Source organism: Artemia sp. Qi Xiang Cuo, chromosome 18 (genome assembly GCF_049724085.1).
Source record: "Artemia sp. Qi Xiang Cuo chromosome 18, ASM4972408v1, whole genome shotgun sequence".
Classification (NCBI taxonomy): Eukaryota; Metazoa; Arthropoda; class Branchiopoda; order Anostraca; family Artemiidae; genus Artemia; species Artemia sp. Qi Xiang Cuo.
Window position 1 is genome coordinate 48,096,656 of NC_142811.1, and position 16,648 is coordinate 48,113,303.

General features: G+C 37.1%; 1 protein-coding gene across 1 annotated transcript; it reads right to left on the bottom strand.

Moving 5' to 3' along the window:
- Positions 1-224: 224 nt before the first annotated feature.
- On the bottom strand, positions 225-16,109 carry LOC148941585 (uncharacterized). Its single transcript, XM_089104036.1, has 4 exons — positions 16,004-16,109; positions 9,440-9,567; positions 7,055-7,286; positions 225-1,135 (listed from the first exon to the last, which is right to left on the bottom strand). Exons 1-4 carry the CDS (start codon positions 16,100-16,102, stop codon positions 1,055-1,057), a joined length of 540 nt encoding a protein of 179 aa, XP_088960162.1. The 5' UTR covers positions 16,103-16,109; the 3' UTR covers positions 225-1,054.
- Between the last annotated feature and the right edge of the window lie 539 nt (positions 16,110-16,648).

A 16,648-nucleotide genomic window follows, 5' to 3' on the forward strand; every position in this document is an offset into this window, starting at 1 on the left:
GTTTTTAAAAAGCATTGTTTTGAAATGCACATGAAAAAAATATTGCTCAAATTTTGAGTCGTCAGCCTGAAATACACATTGTTTTTAAAAAGCATTGTTTTGAAATGCACATGAAAAAAATATTGCTCAATTTTTTAGTCTTCAGCCTGAAATGCACATTGTGTTTAAAAAGAATTGTTTTGAAATGAACATGAAAAAAATATTGCTCAATTTTTGAGTCTTCAGCCTGAAATTCACATTGTTTTTAAAAAGCATTGTTTTGAAATGCACATGAAAAAAATATTGCTCAATTTTTTAGTCTTCAGCCTGAAATACACATTGTTTTTAAAAAGCATTGTTTTGAAATGCACATGAAAAAAATATTGCTCAATTTTTGAGTCTTCAGCCTGAAATGCACATTGTTTTTAAAAAGCATTGTTTTGAAATGCACATGAAAAAAATATTGCTCAATTTTTGAGTCTTCAGCCTGAAATGCACATTGTGTTTAAAAAGAATTGTTTTGAAATGCACATGAAAAAAATATTGCTCAATTTTTTAGTCTTCAGCCTGAAATGCACATTTTGTTTAAAAAGCATTGTTTTGAAATGCACATGAAAAAAATATTGCTCAATTTTTTAGTCTTCAGCCTGAAATGCACATTGTTTTTAAAAAGCATTGTTTTGAAATGCACATGAAAAAAATATTGCTCAATTTTTGAGTCTTCAGCCTGAAATGCACATTGTTTTTAAAAAGCATTGTTTTGAAATGCACATGAAAAAAATATTGCTCAATTTTTGAGTCTTCAGCCTGAAATGCACATTGTTTTTAAAAAGGGAGTTCGTTTGTTTGGAAAATAAAAGTTTTCTTCCCAGGGGATTCTGCGGTGTCACCCAACTATATAATATGCAGGCAATTTGATTATGCCTAATAAACCCCGTTTCAAGTGACATATTTTTTAAGCTTTAGGTTGATATGCCCCTTCCCCAAATGGTGTTTTTGTTGATGACAGTTTTAATATTTTTAACGCAAATTTAATTAAATTATCACACAATAATTATCAGACACATTGGATACTTCAATTACTTGATTCATATCCAACGTTTGTGTATTCGTTTGATGTTGAAGATCTATCATCCACACTTTCAAGTCTCTTCATCTGTAAAAGAAAATAAAAAAGGTTTAAGCGGCTCTCACCCTAAGTGCTTAGCTTTTTGTGCTTTCTGGTTAGTTTACGTAACTTATTTACGTTACTTAATTTACGTTAACTTTCCACACTTGCACCAGTCCTTTCACCTTGGGATGATGCACAAAACATGATGCACAACTCAGCCAAGATGATCACAACCGCTATAAGCAAAACGTTAAGAATTAGAGACACGGAATAAAGATGGAGACTGGTATTCTATTGAAGCGAGGAAATCTTTCAAAGAAAAGCATAGCAATTTGTGTTCAAGACTTATTAATCGCTCTTCCTGAAGTTCTTTTTTGTTGCTGCTATGTTGAGCTTTTATGTAACGTAACATAAACTCACATAACGTGAAATTCTCTAAGTAAACCTTGAGTGTGCTTAACACTGCCAACGTTGTGAACAAAATTTGTTAGGATACAAAAAGATTTAAATCTTGGTTGGGAGTAATTTTGTTGTTGTTAATTCTTTTTTCAATGATTTTTAAAATTTTATAAAATTATACAGTCTAAAGTTTTTAAAATTTTACTGATTTTTAAAATAAATAAATAACGATTTTATTTTCAAACGCCATTAAAACAGTCATGACGATCAGCGACAGTTTTTGTCATAATAAGACACTAAACATATAAAACATAAAAATCACAGCCATAGCCGTGATTTTATCATGACGTGATAAAAATCACGTCATGCAAAAATATACATTGATTCGAAATATCACAAATTCAAACTAAACAGACTCAAGCGAATAAAAAGAATAATTAGCTAAAGAATATAAATATACAATTATTGACGAGTGGGTACAGAATTAAAAATCTTGACGAATGAGGGAACAAAACTACTTGCGTACCGCATATGCTGTGCTGGTAGCGGCTGAATTTTTGGTACCGGTTGAGCTACATTTCGCGGGAGCCTTTGGTGCGAAGGGAGATGCTCAGGGGGGGGGGGAGCTCACAAAGCCGTGGATTTTCCAAAATACCGATACCAAATTTAAAACACAATTCATCACGGCATGTTGATAGAGTTTTAAGTGAAAATTTTTTTAATAGGGAGCAATAAGAAGACTTTGGCAGATTTTGACACTACCAGAAGAGCTCGGTACTGGATCCTTTCCAGGCGGTTCTTCTGGTCCGAAGTCAGGCCGTAATGCCAAACGGGACAAGTATATTCTACCAGCGGTCTGACAAATGTAAGAAAAATACGCAATAGGTGGGGGGTTGGAACACCATGACGAGCAAGGAGTTTTAAAAAAAAGGATACCCAGGTTTGCCCGTTTGATCATCTCCTGTGTCTGTTTCCCACTTCAGATCATGTGTGAGATATATTCCCAAGAGTTTGATATCCATGATGCCTGAAACATTCTGTAAAGCAAGGGATGAACTGTCCCTCAGAAAAGAGAAAGTTAATATGAGCGATTTTTCACGATTGACGATCATTTCGCCCTCCTCAGCTTGGCGTGATAAACTCGCCATTATTCTGTCAGCCTCACTTGAAACACTCTTTTCAGCTCCAGTACGGATAGATTATCAACGAATTTAAAGCGATCCGACTCATTATTTGCCAACTCATTTACCATTACCAAAAAAGGGAGAGGGCCTAAAATTGTTCCATGGGGAACTCCACAGTAGAATAGCTGGAGATCAGAATAGGTTGATTTTTACTTGTTTTTCTAACTTCTGCTTGAAAGAAAATTTACAACTATTCTTATCAAATTTACATCAACGTTAAAATTTGTCAATAGTTTGTGGATAAGGGTTCTATGGCAGATCAGGTCAAATGCTTTCTTGAGGTCAATCGCAATGAGGTTGACCCATTGGTTGACCCGTTTTGGAGATAGGGGTTATGATTCCACTTTTCCAATTTCGCGGATACTGGCCTGACATTGTAATCTTGTTGAATATTAAAGTTAACGGAGCACTCAAAAATTCAGGAAAAGCCTTAATGAGGTCAACAGGAATATCGAGTGGTGTAATACTGGCCCTCTTCAGTTTCATCAATTTGAGGTGAACTTGAGATTCTGTGATGATTGGAAAATCTGGAGATGCATGCGGAAAATCCTCCGAGTTTAGTGGTGGAAGTGACTGAACAATCGCTGCCAGCTGAGTGTTTAGGCGATCTGCAATTTCTTTGTCTAGCTCATCATAGCCAAAATCCAATCCAGTCTTCGTTTACCTGTCATTTGCTTTATTCTTTTGTACTGCTGCCCAGGCTTAGAATCAAATAAATGAGATACTTCCTTTTGATAGTACAACGCCGCTGCCTGGCGGGTCATTCCTCTGGTTTTATTCTTCAGGGTAGTAGCTTCTTTATGTTTTTTGTTCCTGAAAAGTTATCTCATTTTCCTGCTTAGTGCTTTGATTTCTTTAGTAGCGTATGGACGACCTGCTGAAAAACGTTTGTTAACTTTTTCAGGAAAATAGAAAAGGTACTTGCCGAGAAGTTTTTCTTGAAAGGTAGTGCACATCTCATCAGCATTAGCTGTAGAAATTATACCGTCTCATTTTTCAGTCGTGAGCCAATTACCGAAACCAAACAATCCGCTGTTTGTAATTGACCGACTTGTAGTTGTTTCTGTAGTGTACGTGACCTGGACTTTGCTTATGGGGTGTAGCTCAAGGATGAAGTGGTAGCTTCCTCCTATTGGGGGGCCTGGGGAGGGTTTCCTGTAGAATTGAGACATGATAGCAGCTATGCAGTCCTGAGCCGTATCATGTTTTGTTGTTGGGCAACTGACTACCTGTTTTAGGCCTAATCCTGCTTCTAAAGACTCAAGTCGTAGTCCGTTAGCGTCACCAAGCAGGAACATACCACCCGTGGGGTATTTACCCAGTACGTAGTCAGCGCTTAATTGAAGTTTTTCCCGGAAAGCTTTTTGAGAACTGACATCTTGTCCTGGCGAATAATAAAAAACACAAACAGCTATACCATTATAATGGGAGGGCAGGCGTCTGGGCTTTGCAAAACCCCAAAGAATCTCATCATAATCATCAAGCACAGGTACCTCTATCTGAAAATCGGGAATTTTCTTATTAATATAAATTGCAAGACCTGCTACTACTAACATCTCACCGCAGTACCAAGCCACCTGAGGCCAACACAGCTAGGCACGCTCCTCCATCCCAATTTATTCAAAGCCTCCCTTTTTACACTCACCCACGAAGTTCCCATTTCCTTTAAATCTTTCTTTATGACGTCCTCCCACCCCAGACGAGAACGACCTGCTTTCCGTTTAGCCCTAGACGGTTGGCCGAAAAGAACAATCTTCAGCAAACTGTCATCCTTCATCCGCACAACGTGCCCAAGGCACCTCAACCTTTATTTCATTATAGCGCTTGAGTGCGGTATTGAACCACATTTTTCGTATATCCAATTCTCTGAAATACGGTCAGTCAGCTGGGTACCCAGAACAATCATTAAGCAATTTCTCTGGAAAGCATCTAGCAAATCTTCATCCGCTTTTCGGAGCGTCCATAGTTCAGAGCCATATTTGACCACTGTCATCACTGTAGCTTCCATTATTCTAATCTTGGTTTGCAGACCTATCTTCCTATTTTCCAAACCTTTTTCAACTGTGAAAAAACACCCTGAGCCTTGGCTAATCTACTTTTAACATCTTCACTGCTCCCACCATCTTTACTAATAATACTACCTAAGTAAGTGAAGCTATCCATCTGATCAATCTTCTCGTTACCCAACGTCACCTTTTCATCTTCACTTATTCCCAGCCTTAGCGACTTAGTCTCCCTAACATTAATTTTCAAACCAATTCTAGCACCCTGAACTCGCAAAACCTCTAAAACTTCATTCATTTTGCTCATACTTTCATCTAGGATGCTTAAATCATCAGCATAATCTGAGCCAGGAAACTTTGTCCTGCTCAATTAATTCCGTAGTGTCCCATTGCCTTCCCTGTGCTCCTTAAAAGTCCATCAAAATAGTCCATATCAAGGGGGATAGAAGACAACCCTGTTTAACTCCTGCTTTAATACAAAACCAGCTGCTAACCTTATTTCCTACTTTAACCGCAGAAGTGTTATACTCGTACATAGCACTAATCACTTTAATGTATTTGTCTGGTATACCGTACAAGGATAAAACCTTTACTAAAGCTCTTCTATCAACAGAGTCGAACGCTTGCTCATAATCTATAAAACCGAGGACCAAGTTGTTTGAAAACTCAGGCACTTTTCAATTATTAGCCTAAGAGTGAAAATCTGGTCGACACATCCTCTACCTTTTCTAAAACCGCACTGCTCTTCTCTTGAAACTTTGTCTACGGCATCTCTTAGTCTAAAAAGTATAATATTACTAAGCAATTTGCTACCTACAGAGACCAGACTAATGCCTCGATAATTACCACACTCACTTTTATCACCTTTCTGATAAAGTGGCTTAATTAAGGTTTTCCTAAAATCGTTAGGTACTTCCCCTATTTCAAAAATCATATTCATAATCTTCAGTAACCTATTTCTAACCTCAGAGCCACCATATTTAAGAAACTCATTTACAACCCTATCAGCACCTGGAGCCTTATTATTTTTTAATCCTTTTAGTACTGTCGCTAATTCCTCTGCACAAAACAAATCTTCCTTCACATCCAAGGTATCACAAACTTTTTCATTTTCCTCTATATCTTTTCCTGCAACTCTATCTCGGTTAAGCAAATTCTGAAAATGTTCGGCCCATCTCTAATTTTTTCCTTATCGCTAATTGAGGCCCCGTTCCTATCTTTAACTGGGCCAAGTCCGGATTGACTACTCCTCCCCTTTTTCCAAGCCAGTGGTCATCTGGGCGTAACTTTATCATTCTATTATAACCGGATAAACTGAGTAGATCTGGATTTTGCCTATGAACCTCTGTTACTGCTACTATTGAGGCTCCAATTACTTGAGCTAAATTCTCCAGCTCAGTAATCTTATCCGTATTTAAACTTTCCGCATTACTATAAAAAAAATCTAGGCAAACCAAAAATGTCAGAAGAGTATTCTTTTACCTTCGTTCTTACTTTAGTCCTTGGGCAGACAGTTTGCTGGTGTTCTAACGATTCTGCAAGATCAATTTATCCTAATGGCGAAAACCTGTTACTAAGTGGGACGGCGTGGCTTATAGTCGAAACGCGGGAGGCTGATCTTTTAGGAAGGATAGATCTAGGGATTGGGGGATGGTAGGTGGGGAGGGAGGAAGGGGCAGAGCTCCAAGAGGAACCGGAGAGATATGCTGAGCCTGTCTGAACCGTGGTGGCCGCGAAGACGGGATCCAGTAACGCGATGTTGGTATTGAAAAAAGTTGTCGTGGGCACGACTGGGGGGAAGAAAACCGAAAAGGCGGGTTTCTTTGGCTCAGCTGTTGGCCCCCTCGTCACGACAAGTTTTTGACACCGGCTCGGGTCTAGGATTATTGCTTGAAGTATCGCTCTCATAAACAATCAGGCTATGGCTTCGTATGCTATAATCGAATACTGGATCACGGTTAAAACGATTAAAAAGAGATAAACGGTCAAAATACTTAAAAGGCACTGAACGATTAATGCAACATTTTAAATTACTAACACTATTTACAACACTATCTAGAGAGAAATTCCCTAACCCTCTCTTCAAAATGGCGTCCCTCTATAAAATGTGATATTTTACAGTCTACCCAGTGACAGTTTTTTTTCCGCGCCTGCAAGTAACAGATCGTAAACCTACAGCGTCCATTCGAACATTCCCAGGAGAAAATTCCATAAATTTAAGGTTGTATTTTTCTCTCCTCTCATACTTGAAAATATCACGAATTAGGAAGAGGTGGCTGCCAAAAGATGCTTTATACCTTGTAAATAATCTTGATATTTTAAAATCTGTTACAGACTAGGATTTTCCTCAATTCAATAGAATCTATATAAATTCATACCTTTTTCAAAGCTTTCGTAAATTTCCTTCTGTATTCGATCAGAGCCCATACAGAAAGTCCAAGAGAAAGCAGGCCGAAAAAAGCCATAAATACTCCGACATCAATCCCCGGACCATTTTCAGCCCATTCTTCAAATTCCTGTGCGCAAAAGAGAGCTATACCAGCGCCAAACAAGACTGGAAATATGCTTACAATCGCGCAAATAATTTGAAGGATTCTATAAATTTTGAACCTAAAAAAAGAATTGTTTAACCCAAGAAAAGCTACATCATAATTATAATCCCGTTCCAATTAGGTTTCAGCACTACCCTGTTAGCAAGCACCTATATTATTTTTCGCAAGATAATTGTGAAAGAAATTTGCTTCTACTTTCTTTTCTACTTCAAGCTCAAAATTTTAGAACTGACAAAAAAAGAATTCAAGCAGTTCATTGTTGAATTTCAGATGCTAATTTTAGTATATTTTTAAACGTTTTTTTTTTTGGGGGGGGGATTAATAAGATGTTTAACCCCATGGCTGTGCTAAGACAAAAGTGGCATTCCGCTATTAATCATAAAATAATAAAAACTGTGACGCAGCAAGTTTCTACTGCTCTTTGAGTGCTAATAAAAAGAACTAGCCGATTTTACAAATAGCCATGCTGCATGGACTGAACAGACCTAAGGCTTTTTTGTTTTGTTTGCCATTCTTAGTTCCGTTTAAAAGCATTTATTCTTTTTGCTTTTTTTTATACAGCTGATTATATTTGTTATTGCTGTATTATTCATGAAAATGGTTTTTGACTATGAATACTCATCTGATGTTTGAGGAATACTGGAGTCTTTCTGTCATCAATACTATTAACCAAAAGTCATTCTTAAAGTAAAATTTTTAGTCTGGATCGATCTAAATGCTCGATATGATTGACTTATCCATAAGAATCTTACTGCTCAGGTATGGCGTACAGCAAGAGTAGGAAGCTAAAAATAAATCAAAGTTTTTTGAACATTGAGTATCTTGTTTACATCTCTTATTTTGTAGGCTGTAACGAAGGCCTTAATTTCTCTAATGTAGACATTGACATCTTTGTATCATCATTGGATGCCTCAACACCCTTTGCCAAAAAGAAAAAAGCGAAAGTACATTACACATCTCTGAAAACAACACCAGCTCCAAAGAAAATGAAAACGTACCAACGTCTTAGCTCCTTTTATACTGAGTCATATACTTTTCTTAGTTATCATGGGCACCCATAAGGGAGGGGGCAGAGGGGGGGGGGAGGCGTCCGCCCCCCCTGGTTGAATGATGCTGCCTTATTTTATATCTGTTCTGAGATTTTTACTATATAGGATTAAAAGTGCCAATTAGACGAGGCACGCCCCCCTGGAATTCAGCTTATGGGCGCCCATGTTAGTTATGCAACGAATTGTAATTGTCTAAGCTAATGATGTTCTAAAAAAGACTAAAATTTCAAAATGACTGAAAAATGTCATTACATTTGCCTTGAAAGAAATTTCTGCTTCAAGTGGCTTTTAACTTTCCCTTCAGATATAACTTTCAGCCATGAATTTATTTGCTTTGAAGAACTGTAACATAGTTGTAGAATAATAAGTTCAAGACAAATAATTTATTCTATTTTTAAGAATCATTAAGTGATGTTAACTTAAAACAGATCAAACCTTAAATAATGGTCAGAATTAATCGGCTATTATTTCCTCCACTATGGACGAAGGTCCCTTAAAGGTTATACAGGACATCAGCATTTTCCGAAACTGAACTAAAGCTGCATCTCTTGACTCAAATGAACTCTAATGTTTTTTTTTACAGTAAAATTTTGATATCTAGTTGCTTGTGGAAATACATAAATATATTTTTAAAATTGGAGGTTTTCGGAATGTCTATATATTTTTACATCTTCGTTCCCAAATAAATGGGTGTTTCTATAAACCAAATTCTAATATTTTTTTTTCCTTTCAGCGAATTTTCCCAATTTAGTTACTTAGTAAAACAGATGATGATATTTTTTTTTAATTTTTGCTATTTTTTGCAGCATTTACTGTCCATTGCTCTTAGCTTTTGGAGGCAGAAATTATGCCGTTCTATTTTCGTAAGAAGCTATGAACTATTTTTTTCACACAGGGAATTGAACTTAACATGAATATTTTTTTCTCATTGTTATTTTTCAAAGACCCGAAACTCGCCATATTTTGAGGTTTCTCGATTTTTTTTTTTGAGGGGTGGGGGTAGGCTATGGAGGCGAAGCTGCTTGCATTTTCCGATCTAATCTATTTTCTATAAAACTAGCTCTTCAATTGCTCTTGCTAAAAAACAAAAAGAGAAATGTAAAACATAAGAACCTAAAATTTTTTAAAATCTAATAAAAAAAAAACAAAAAAAAACACATACCTCCTGATTGGACTTTCATCTTGAAGACTCATACCAAAACCGGCTGAAATCAGTACTGCAATTCCTGACCATACCCCAGGGACGACATAAGCAAAGCTCCCACTATAGCCTAACATCAAATCAGCAACCTAAAAGAAACACCTTACTTAATGAAAAAAAAATTAACTTCACTTCAATAAAATTTAAAGGGAGAAGCAATAGCGTAAGTATAATTTCATTTTTAAATAATTCAATTTATGTTAAATGGGCTCATAAATATCATTGTTAAGGAAAGATGTTTGAATGGTCAGTATTAGGATGTGAACGATGGCGAATTCATTGTAAAGAGTGATCTGACTCCTTTTTTCTTAATATATTGTGTAGAAGGTATCCTCATAGAAAGTTGGAAAGGGCTGATTCAGTCGCAAAAGAATGAATTTTAGAGTCCTCTTTGGGTGGTATAAAAAAAACAAGTTTTTTTTTTAACTGAAAGTAAGGAGCAACATTAAACCTTAAAACGAACATCAACGCCTCGCTCTTTGCGCTAAAGTTTTTTATTGTTTTAAAAAATAGAGTTGTGAGAAAGAGTCTAACTTTAGCGTAAAGAGCGAGGCATTGACGAGGGGAGAGCCCCTGTCATATACGGAATAATTTCTGTTCGTTTTAAATTTTAATGTTGCTCCTTACTTTCAGTTATAAAAACTTGTTTTTTTTATTTGATTTTTGAACTTTTTTGAATTAATGGAGGTTTTGATTTTGGCTCGCCGTATATGAATAAGTAAAAAAAATTGCACATTAATTTTACTTTTATTTGGTTAAATGGCTTTCTCGAAAGTTGTTTAATTTTATTTACGAATGTTTTCATTAGTAATAAATATAGGTAACTTACGAATTAACTTACGTAACGAACTTCTATACCCATATATTTTTAACACGTATATTACAGGGGCTCTCCCCCTATTCAATACCTCGCTCTTTACGCTGAAGTTCGAATTTTGTTACAATTCTTTAAAAATGACCCCTTAATCACAAAGTCCGTTAATTAGAATAAATAGCTCTTATGAAAGTACTAAAAAATCTTTGGCTTAAAGAGCGAGGTATTGACTAGGGGGTGAACCCAATAATATACTTAATAATTTCTGTTCGTTTTAAGTTTTGATGTGGCTCCTTACTTTTAGTTTAAAACTTGTTTTTTTTATATATAATTTCTGATCTTTTTTTAAATAATGCTAAAATGCGCCCCCTTCATAGCAATGTCCCTTCCCCCATGAAAACTTCCTCCAAGAAACGATCCTCCCACATAAACCCCGACCCTCCCCCTCCCCCACTACCAGAAAAAAACCCTTAAAAACGTCTGTATACTTCCCAATAACCAATACTATATATAAACATTTGGTAAAGTTCATAACTTTCAGCCCGCCCTCCGGGGACTTTGGGGGATTAATTCATCCTAAAAGACATATTTATTATATTTTCGACCATGCTGAACAAAATGACATCTCAAAATTATGATCGGGTGACTTTGGGAAAAAATGAGCGTGGGAGGGGGCCTAGTTGCCCTCCATTTTTTCGGTAACTTAAAAAGGGCACTAGAACTTTTAATTTCCATTCGAATGAGCCCTCCCACAATATTCTAGGACTACTGGGTCGATACGATCACTCCTGGAAAAAAAAAAACAAATAACAGATAAACACGCATCCGTGATCTTTCTTCTGGCAAAAAATTAAAGATTCCTCATTTTTGCAGACAGGAGCTTGATACCTCTACAGTAGGGTTCTCTGATACGCTGAATCTGATGGTGTGATTTTCATTAAGGTTTTATAGCTTTTAGGGGGCCTTTCCACCTTTTTTTGAAAATCAGCCAAATTTTCTCAGGCGCGTAACTTTTGATAAGTAGGATTAAACTTGATGATACTTCTATATTTGAAATCAGTATTAAAATCTGATTCTTTTGATGTATCTACTGGTATCAAAATCTCGTTTTTTAGAGTTTCAGTTACTATTGAGCCGGGTCGTTCCTCACTTACAGTTCGTTACCACGAACTGTTTGATTGCGGATCAATGGAATGCCAACCCATTTTTACCCTGGATGTTCCAATAAAGTACTCATCGGTCATTCAGAGCGATAACATTTAGTTTAAAACAGTTAATACACAATACAGTGCGCAAGGACAGGGAGAAGTTAGCCACGCCCCCCAGCGTAGCAGCGTCTCCGGAAGAAGATTCATTTCTTTGAGTTTGAGTACTGAGGAAGAGAGCGCTACAAAGCTGTGTCCCGGGCTAAAGCCGGACGCAACAAATAAACTCTACTGCCGGAGACTATTGCTGGCAGAGAATAAGGTAGGTAATCTTAATTATTTTGGACAAGCAAGCAGAAATGGAAGGGAGCCAGGTTCAGTGAATTCAACTTCTAGATACATCAGATCCGGACGCTATTTCTCAGTTTATGCATAGAATACATTTCAAACTGGATTTGATCCCTCAGTTCTCAATTAGCTTATCCGGTATAGAGTTACAAAAGAATTATTTTAGAAAACAGCTAGATACAACAAAACCAGAAATTTCAAGCGGTCTAGCGGAAATGAGGAAGAAACTCAGGGAGTCTACACTGAAAATTGGCTCATTGGAGGCAGAAATAAAGCGTTATAACCTCGTGTTTTACAATTTACCTGTGACTGGTCCGTCCCAGTCGAGTTTGAAGGATGAGCTTTGCGAGTTTCTTAGCTGGTGCCTCCCGAACCTATAGGTTTCTCGGAGGGACATTAAGGATGCTTTCCGCCTGAGACCAGGCCCTGTAATAGTTAAGTGGCACGATTTGGAAATACGAAATGCGGTTCTCAGGAAAAGTATTGCATTGAAACAGAACGTCGTAGGGGTTGCTTCGGACTACATTACGTATCAACGCGAGGCTAGAAAAAAAAAGTTTAAGCCAGTGCTGCCCCAAGCCCTTGTAAAAGGTCAAAATGCGCGGCTCAAAGGCGATAGGCTTATCATTGAAGGTAAAACATACACATACGACCGTGAATGTCAAAAATAAAAGAAATGACGGTAAGCCACCCAATTAGGTCCCCTATTAATCCAGCGCAAAGTAAGTCAGAAATCAGGGGCACAAATGCCGCTAATGTGAATGAAAATAACCAGAGCTCAGTGCAGAATTGCCCTTCAGATCAGTTGGACTGTTCTGGTAATGAAAGCGACACGAACACGATAGTTGAAAAAAACAGCAACTTGCCGAAAACAATAGGAGCAGGGAAAGGTCGTAAAAGCAGCGACATTAGCCCCGTCGATAATACTTAAAGTTGCATCGCTAGAAATGTACGGCAAAGAAATGAGGAGCCTTTATTTCTAGGAAATAAAGGAGGTTGTAGGGATATAGAATTTTTTGATGAGGAATGTAGAATAAAAAAATAGAGTTGATTAAAGAATTGGAGATTTTGAGGGAAGAGTAAAAAGAGGAAAATAGGCTTCGACTAGTAACACGGTTTAAAAATGTTCGCCGGGAGTATAAACGCCTTTAAAAAAAGGTACGGAGGAGCTGATCCAATTTTATGAAAAGAGCGATATGCGGTCTTTCTGGAGAAAGATAAAAAAAAAAGCGGCCTCCATAGCCCAGCCAAAAGTACCTAACCCGAAAACTTGGCCGACATGCTACAACGACGGGGTTTGGGAAGACTATTCGTTTGACTGCTGGTTCAGCGACGAATTATCGAATACAGAGAATGAGATCAGTCTCCCACTGAAAGAACACCATTATGATCTGATAAAACCCGCATCGAAAGAAGAAATCGAAGAATACATAAGCGCCATGGAAGTTGGATCAGCACTTGGTAGCGATCGAGTCCCAACAAAGATCTTGAAACTATTTCAACTTCTATTTATGCCCATCTTCTTGGGTATCTTTAACTCCGTTCTGGCTTCTGGAGAATGGCCCTCGCCGCGGAAAACATCCTTGATTTTGCCGATATTCAAAAAGTTAGACCCAGCGGATCACAGTAATTATCAACCAATATCTTTAGTACCTAGCCTTAGCAAAATATTAGAAAGAATACTAGATTCTAGATTAGCTCATTGGTTAGAAAATTGTAGGATTTTGAAAGAGGAGCAGGCAGGGTTTCGAGATGGATATAATGCTATTGATAGGGTTTTAGTCTTACAGGCGCTTGTAGAGAAATATGCAAAAGAGAAGAATAGGTTGTTCGTTGCATTTTTAGATCTAGAAAAGGCCTTCGACAGCATTGATTGGACTCTCCTGTGCTTAGAACTGTTAAAGGTAGGCTTACCAAGACTTTTCGTTAGGATATTAGCTGATATGTATAGAAAGACATTTGGTATAGTTAAAGTTTTAGGGGAGGGATTATCGTCGCCGTTTGAAATTAGAAAAGGAGTAAAACAGGGTAGTAGTATTTCTCCTAGGTTGTTCACGTTGTATATAAATGATATTGTTGACCATTTTAAAAAGGTATGGGCCCCTACGGTGTCACTAGGGAACCTGGCGTTATCTCTGTTGCTTTTTGCTGATGATGCGGTGTTGATAGGCAAGTCACCAGAGGAGGTCCAAATCTTATTGAGTATATTAGAAGAATATTTGGATAAAAAGAAACTAGTGTTGAATATCAAAAAGACTGAGATTGTGGTTTTAAGAGGAATTCGTGCGAATAATGATGATCAAAAAGTAGAATTTTATTATAAAGGTGAAAAAGTAAAAGAGAGCAAAAATTTTAAAAATCTGAGAGTAACACTTTCAGCAAAAGGAGGATGGACAGAGCATGTAAATGAGATGATTAAGAGAGTAAAAGCAATTTCAGCTGCCATTTTAAGCAATTCAAGGCTTTTAATATAAAAGATCTAAAAATGCACAAATATGTTTTTAATTCTAAAGTTTTACCTACTATCCATTACGGAGCTGAACTCTGGGGCATGACCCGGCAGCACAATTGGAATCATTTCAGCTGCAACACTATATAAGATTAATTGGTCTTCACGTAACGACCCACAATCAGGCAATAAAAGGTGACCTAGGAGTATTTTCGCTGATAACGTGTAGTTCAGTACAGATAATCCAGTACTGGCTAAAAGTTCTAAGTCTGCCAGAAGATAGGTTAGCAAAAGCAGCTTATCTAGAGATGCTGCGGTCTAAACGTAAAAGATCGTGGCCATATCAAATAAAAAATGTTTTAGATGGATTAGGATTATCCTATATTTGGAATGAGGGGCTAGGACACTCAGATCAGGGTGATCCGTTTTCGGCTGTGATTATAGAAAGAATAAAAGACCAGGAAGTCCAAATGTGGACCCAGGCAGTTAAAAACACCTGAAACATTGAAGTTTTATTCCCAAGTAAAAGCGATATTTGGATTTGAATATTATTTTAAACTAGGATTACCGGGGGAGACATTGAGGACTTGGTTTCGGATCTGAGCGAATTGCCTGCCGCTAAAAAATAGAAAAAGAGTATTTGAAAGACGAAAGGGTGGCCCCAGATGCAGATGCGGATTACTCTTGCCCCAGATGTAACCTAGGTATTGAGGATGTGGCCCATATTCTCGCCGAGTGTCAGCAACTTTCTTTTTTAAGGGGAAAGTATTTGGAGGAGAGCAACATGGAGTTTCTCAGGATTAGGAAAACTACACTGAAAATGACAATCAAGAAGTTCTGTAAATATATAACTGAAGCGCTAACATCAATGAGTGAAACTTGATATTTAAGTTATTTTTCTTGTTGAGTGTGATTAAGAATACTATTCTGTATGGCCTGTTTTTTTTTTTGGCTTATAATAAATTATTATTATTATTATTATTAAATGCATGGCTTCGGATCAATGTTTTGAGATGACAATTTTAGTTTATGGGGTTTAAAAATTAATTAATGATAAAAGTCAATTATAGGATATACCCAATACTAAATGCCTTTGTGAATAGTTACTAAGTTTCATGAATGGTTAAGAGATGTCTAAACAATTTACGGTACTTACGTATTATATCAAACACACTCGAGAATTGAAGTCTATGCCAAAATATGATGAAAACATAACACTTTAGAAACAGAATTATGGAAACTCCGACAATTAGAATTATGAAAAGCAGGCCGCCCAGAACGCATATGTTAAAAACCTAACATAACCTAAGACTATATATTAAATATTTAATTAAAAATATACCTACATCGTAATTTTTATAATGAGCCTAAGCTAATTGTCTCGGAATAGAGACAGATAAAGCCAACTTTTCTCACATCTAAAAGAGCCAACTTCTCAAATGTGTTTGGTTGAATACGTAAGTACCCTATCTACCTATTCTAGAAAGTCGATGGAATGCTAGCTTTCGCAACGGATATTATAAATTTTGAATCCCGAATGCAGTGGTGGATCCAGAGGGCGAGGGGTTGCGCGCCCCCCTAATGTAGTCTAAAGTTGTGTAATTTACTTAATTAACGCAAGATTGCATCAATTAAACTTGCTCCTAACGCAAGTTTATCGGATCAACCCATTTTGCCCCCTCCCCCTAAAAAAAATCCTGGATCCACCCCTGCCTGAATGTCACCATGAAATACTCTGTAGTGTTGCCACGATTCAAATGCAAACTTACGCTGCTGCATATCAGCCCGATCCCAGCTAATGACTGTAGTCCGCTCACAAGGTAAAACTTAGCAACCGAAACATTTATGTCTTCTCTACGGTAACTCATTTTGGAACTGAAAGATAAGCACTTGTTTTAAAAAGAGAAAGATAAGGATATTTTGTTATCTCTGAAATACCTCGTGACTCTATAATTTTTTTTTAATTGATGAAAACACCGGGCGAATTTTCTTCTGACAACACGAAAGTTTCATTTTTTACTAGGGGAGGGGGAGGCTAAGTTCTTAATATTCAGTTTGATAGAGCTAATAATAACGAACCAATTATAAACAAATTATTTTCCACGAAAGCATCAAGCAAAACTGATACTTGAAACAAACTGAAATTGCCTTAAATTGCCTTGGCTTTTTAGACCCCAATGAAGCTGTTGAAGAATGCCTCACAAATCCTTTAAACTATGAGATCTCGTAACCTAATGGATAAATTGGAAGAAATATAGGGAGACACAAACAACTGTGATGCTGCTTCACTGGGACAACAGCCTCCAAACGTGCAGCTCATTTTCACCGTCCCAGATGGTGTCGATTATAAACAGTTAATTTCGAGTATTCATTTAATTGAGGAAGTATTTGGAGAATGTCTGTCAAATCAAAAT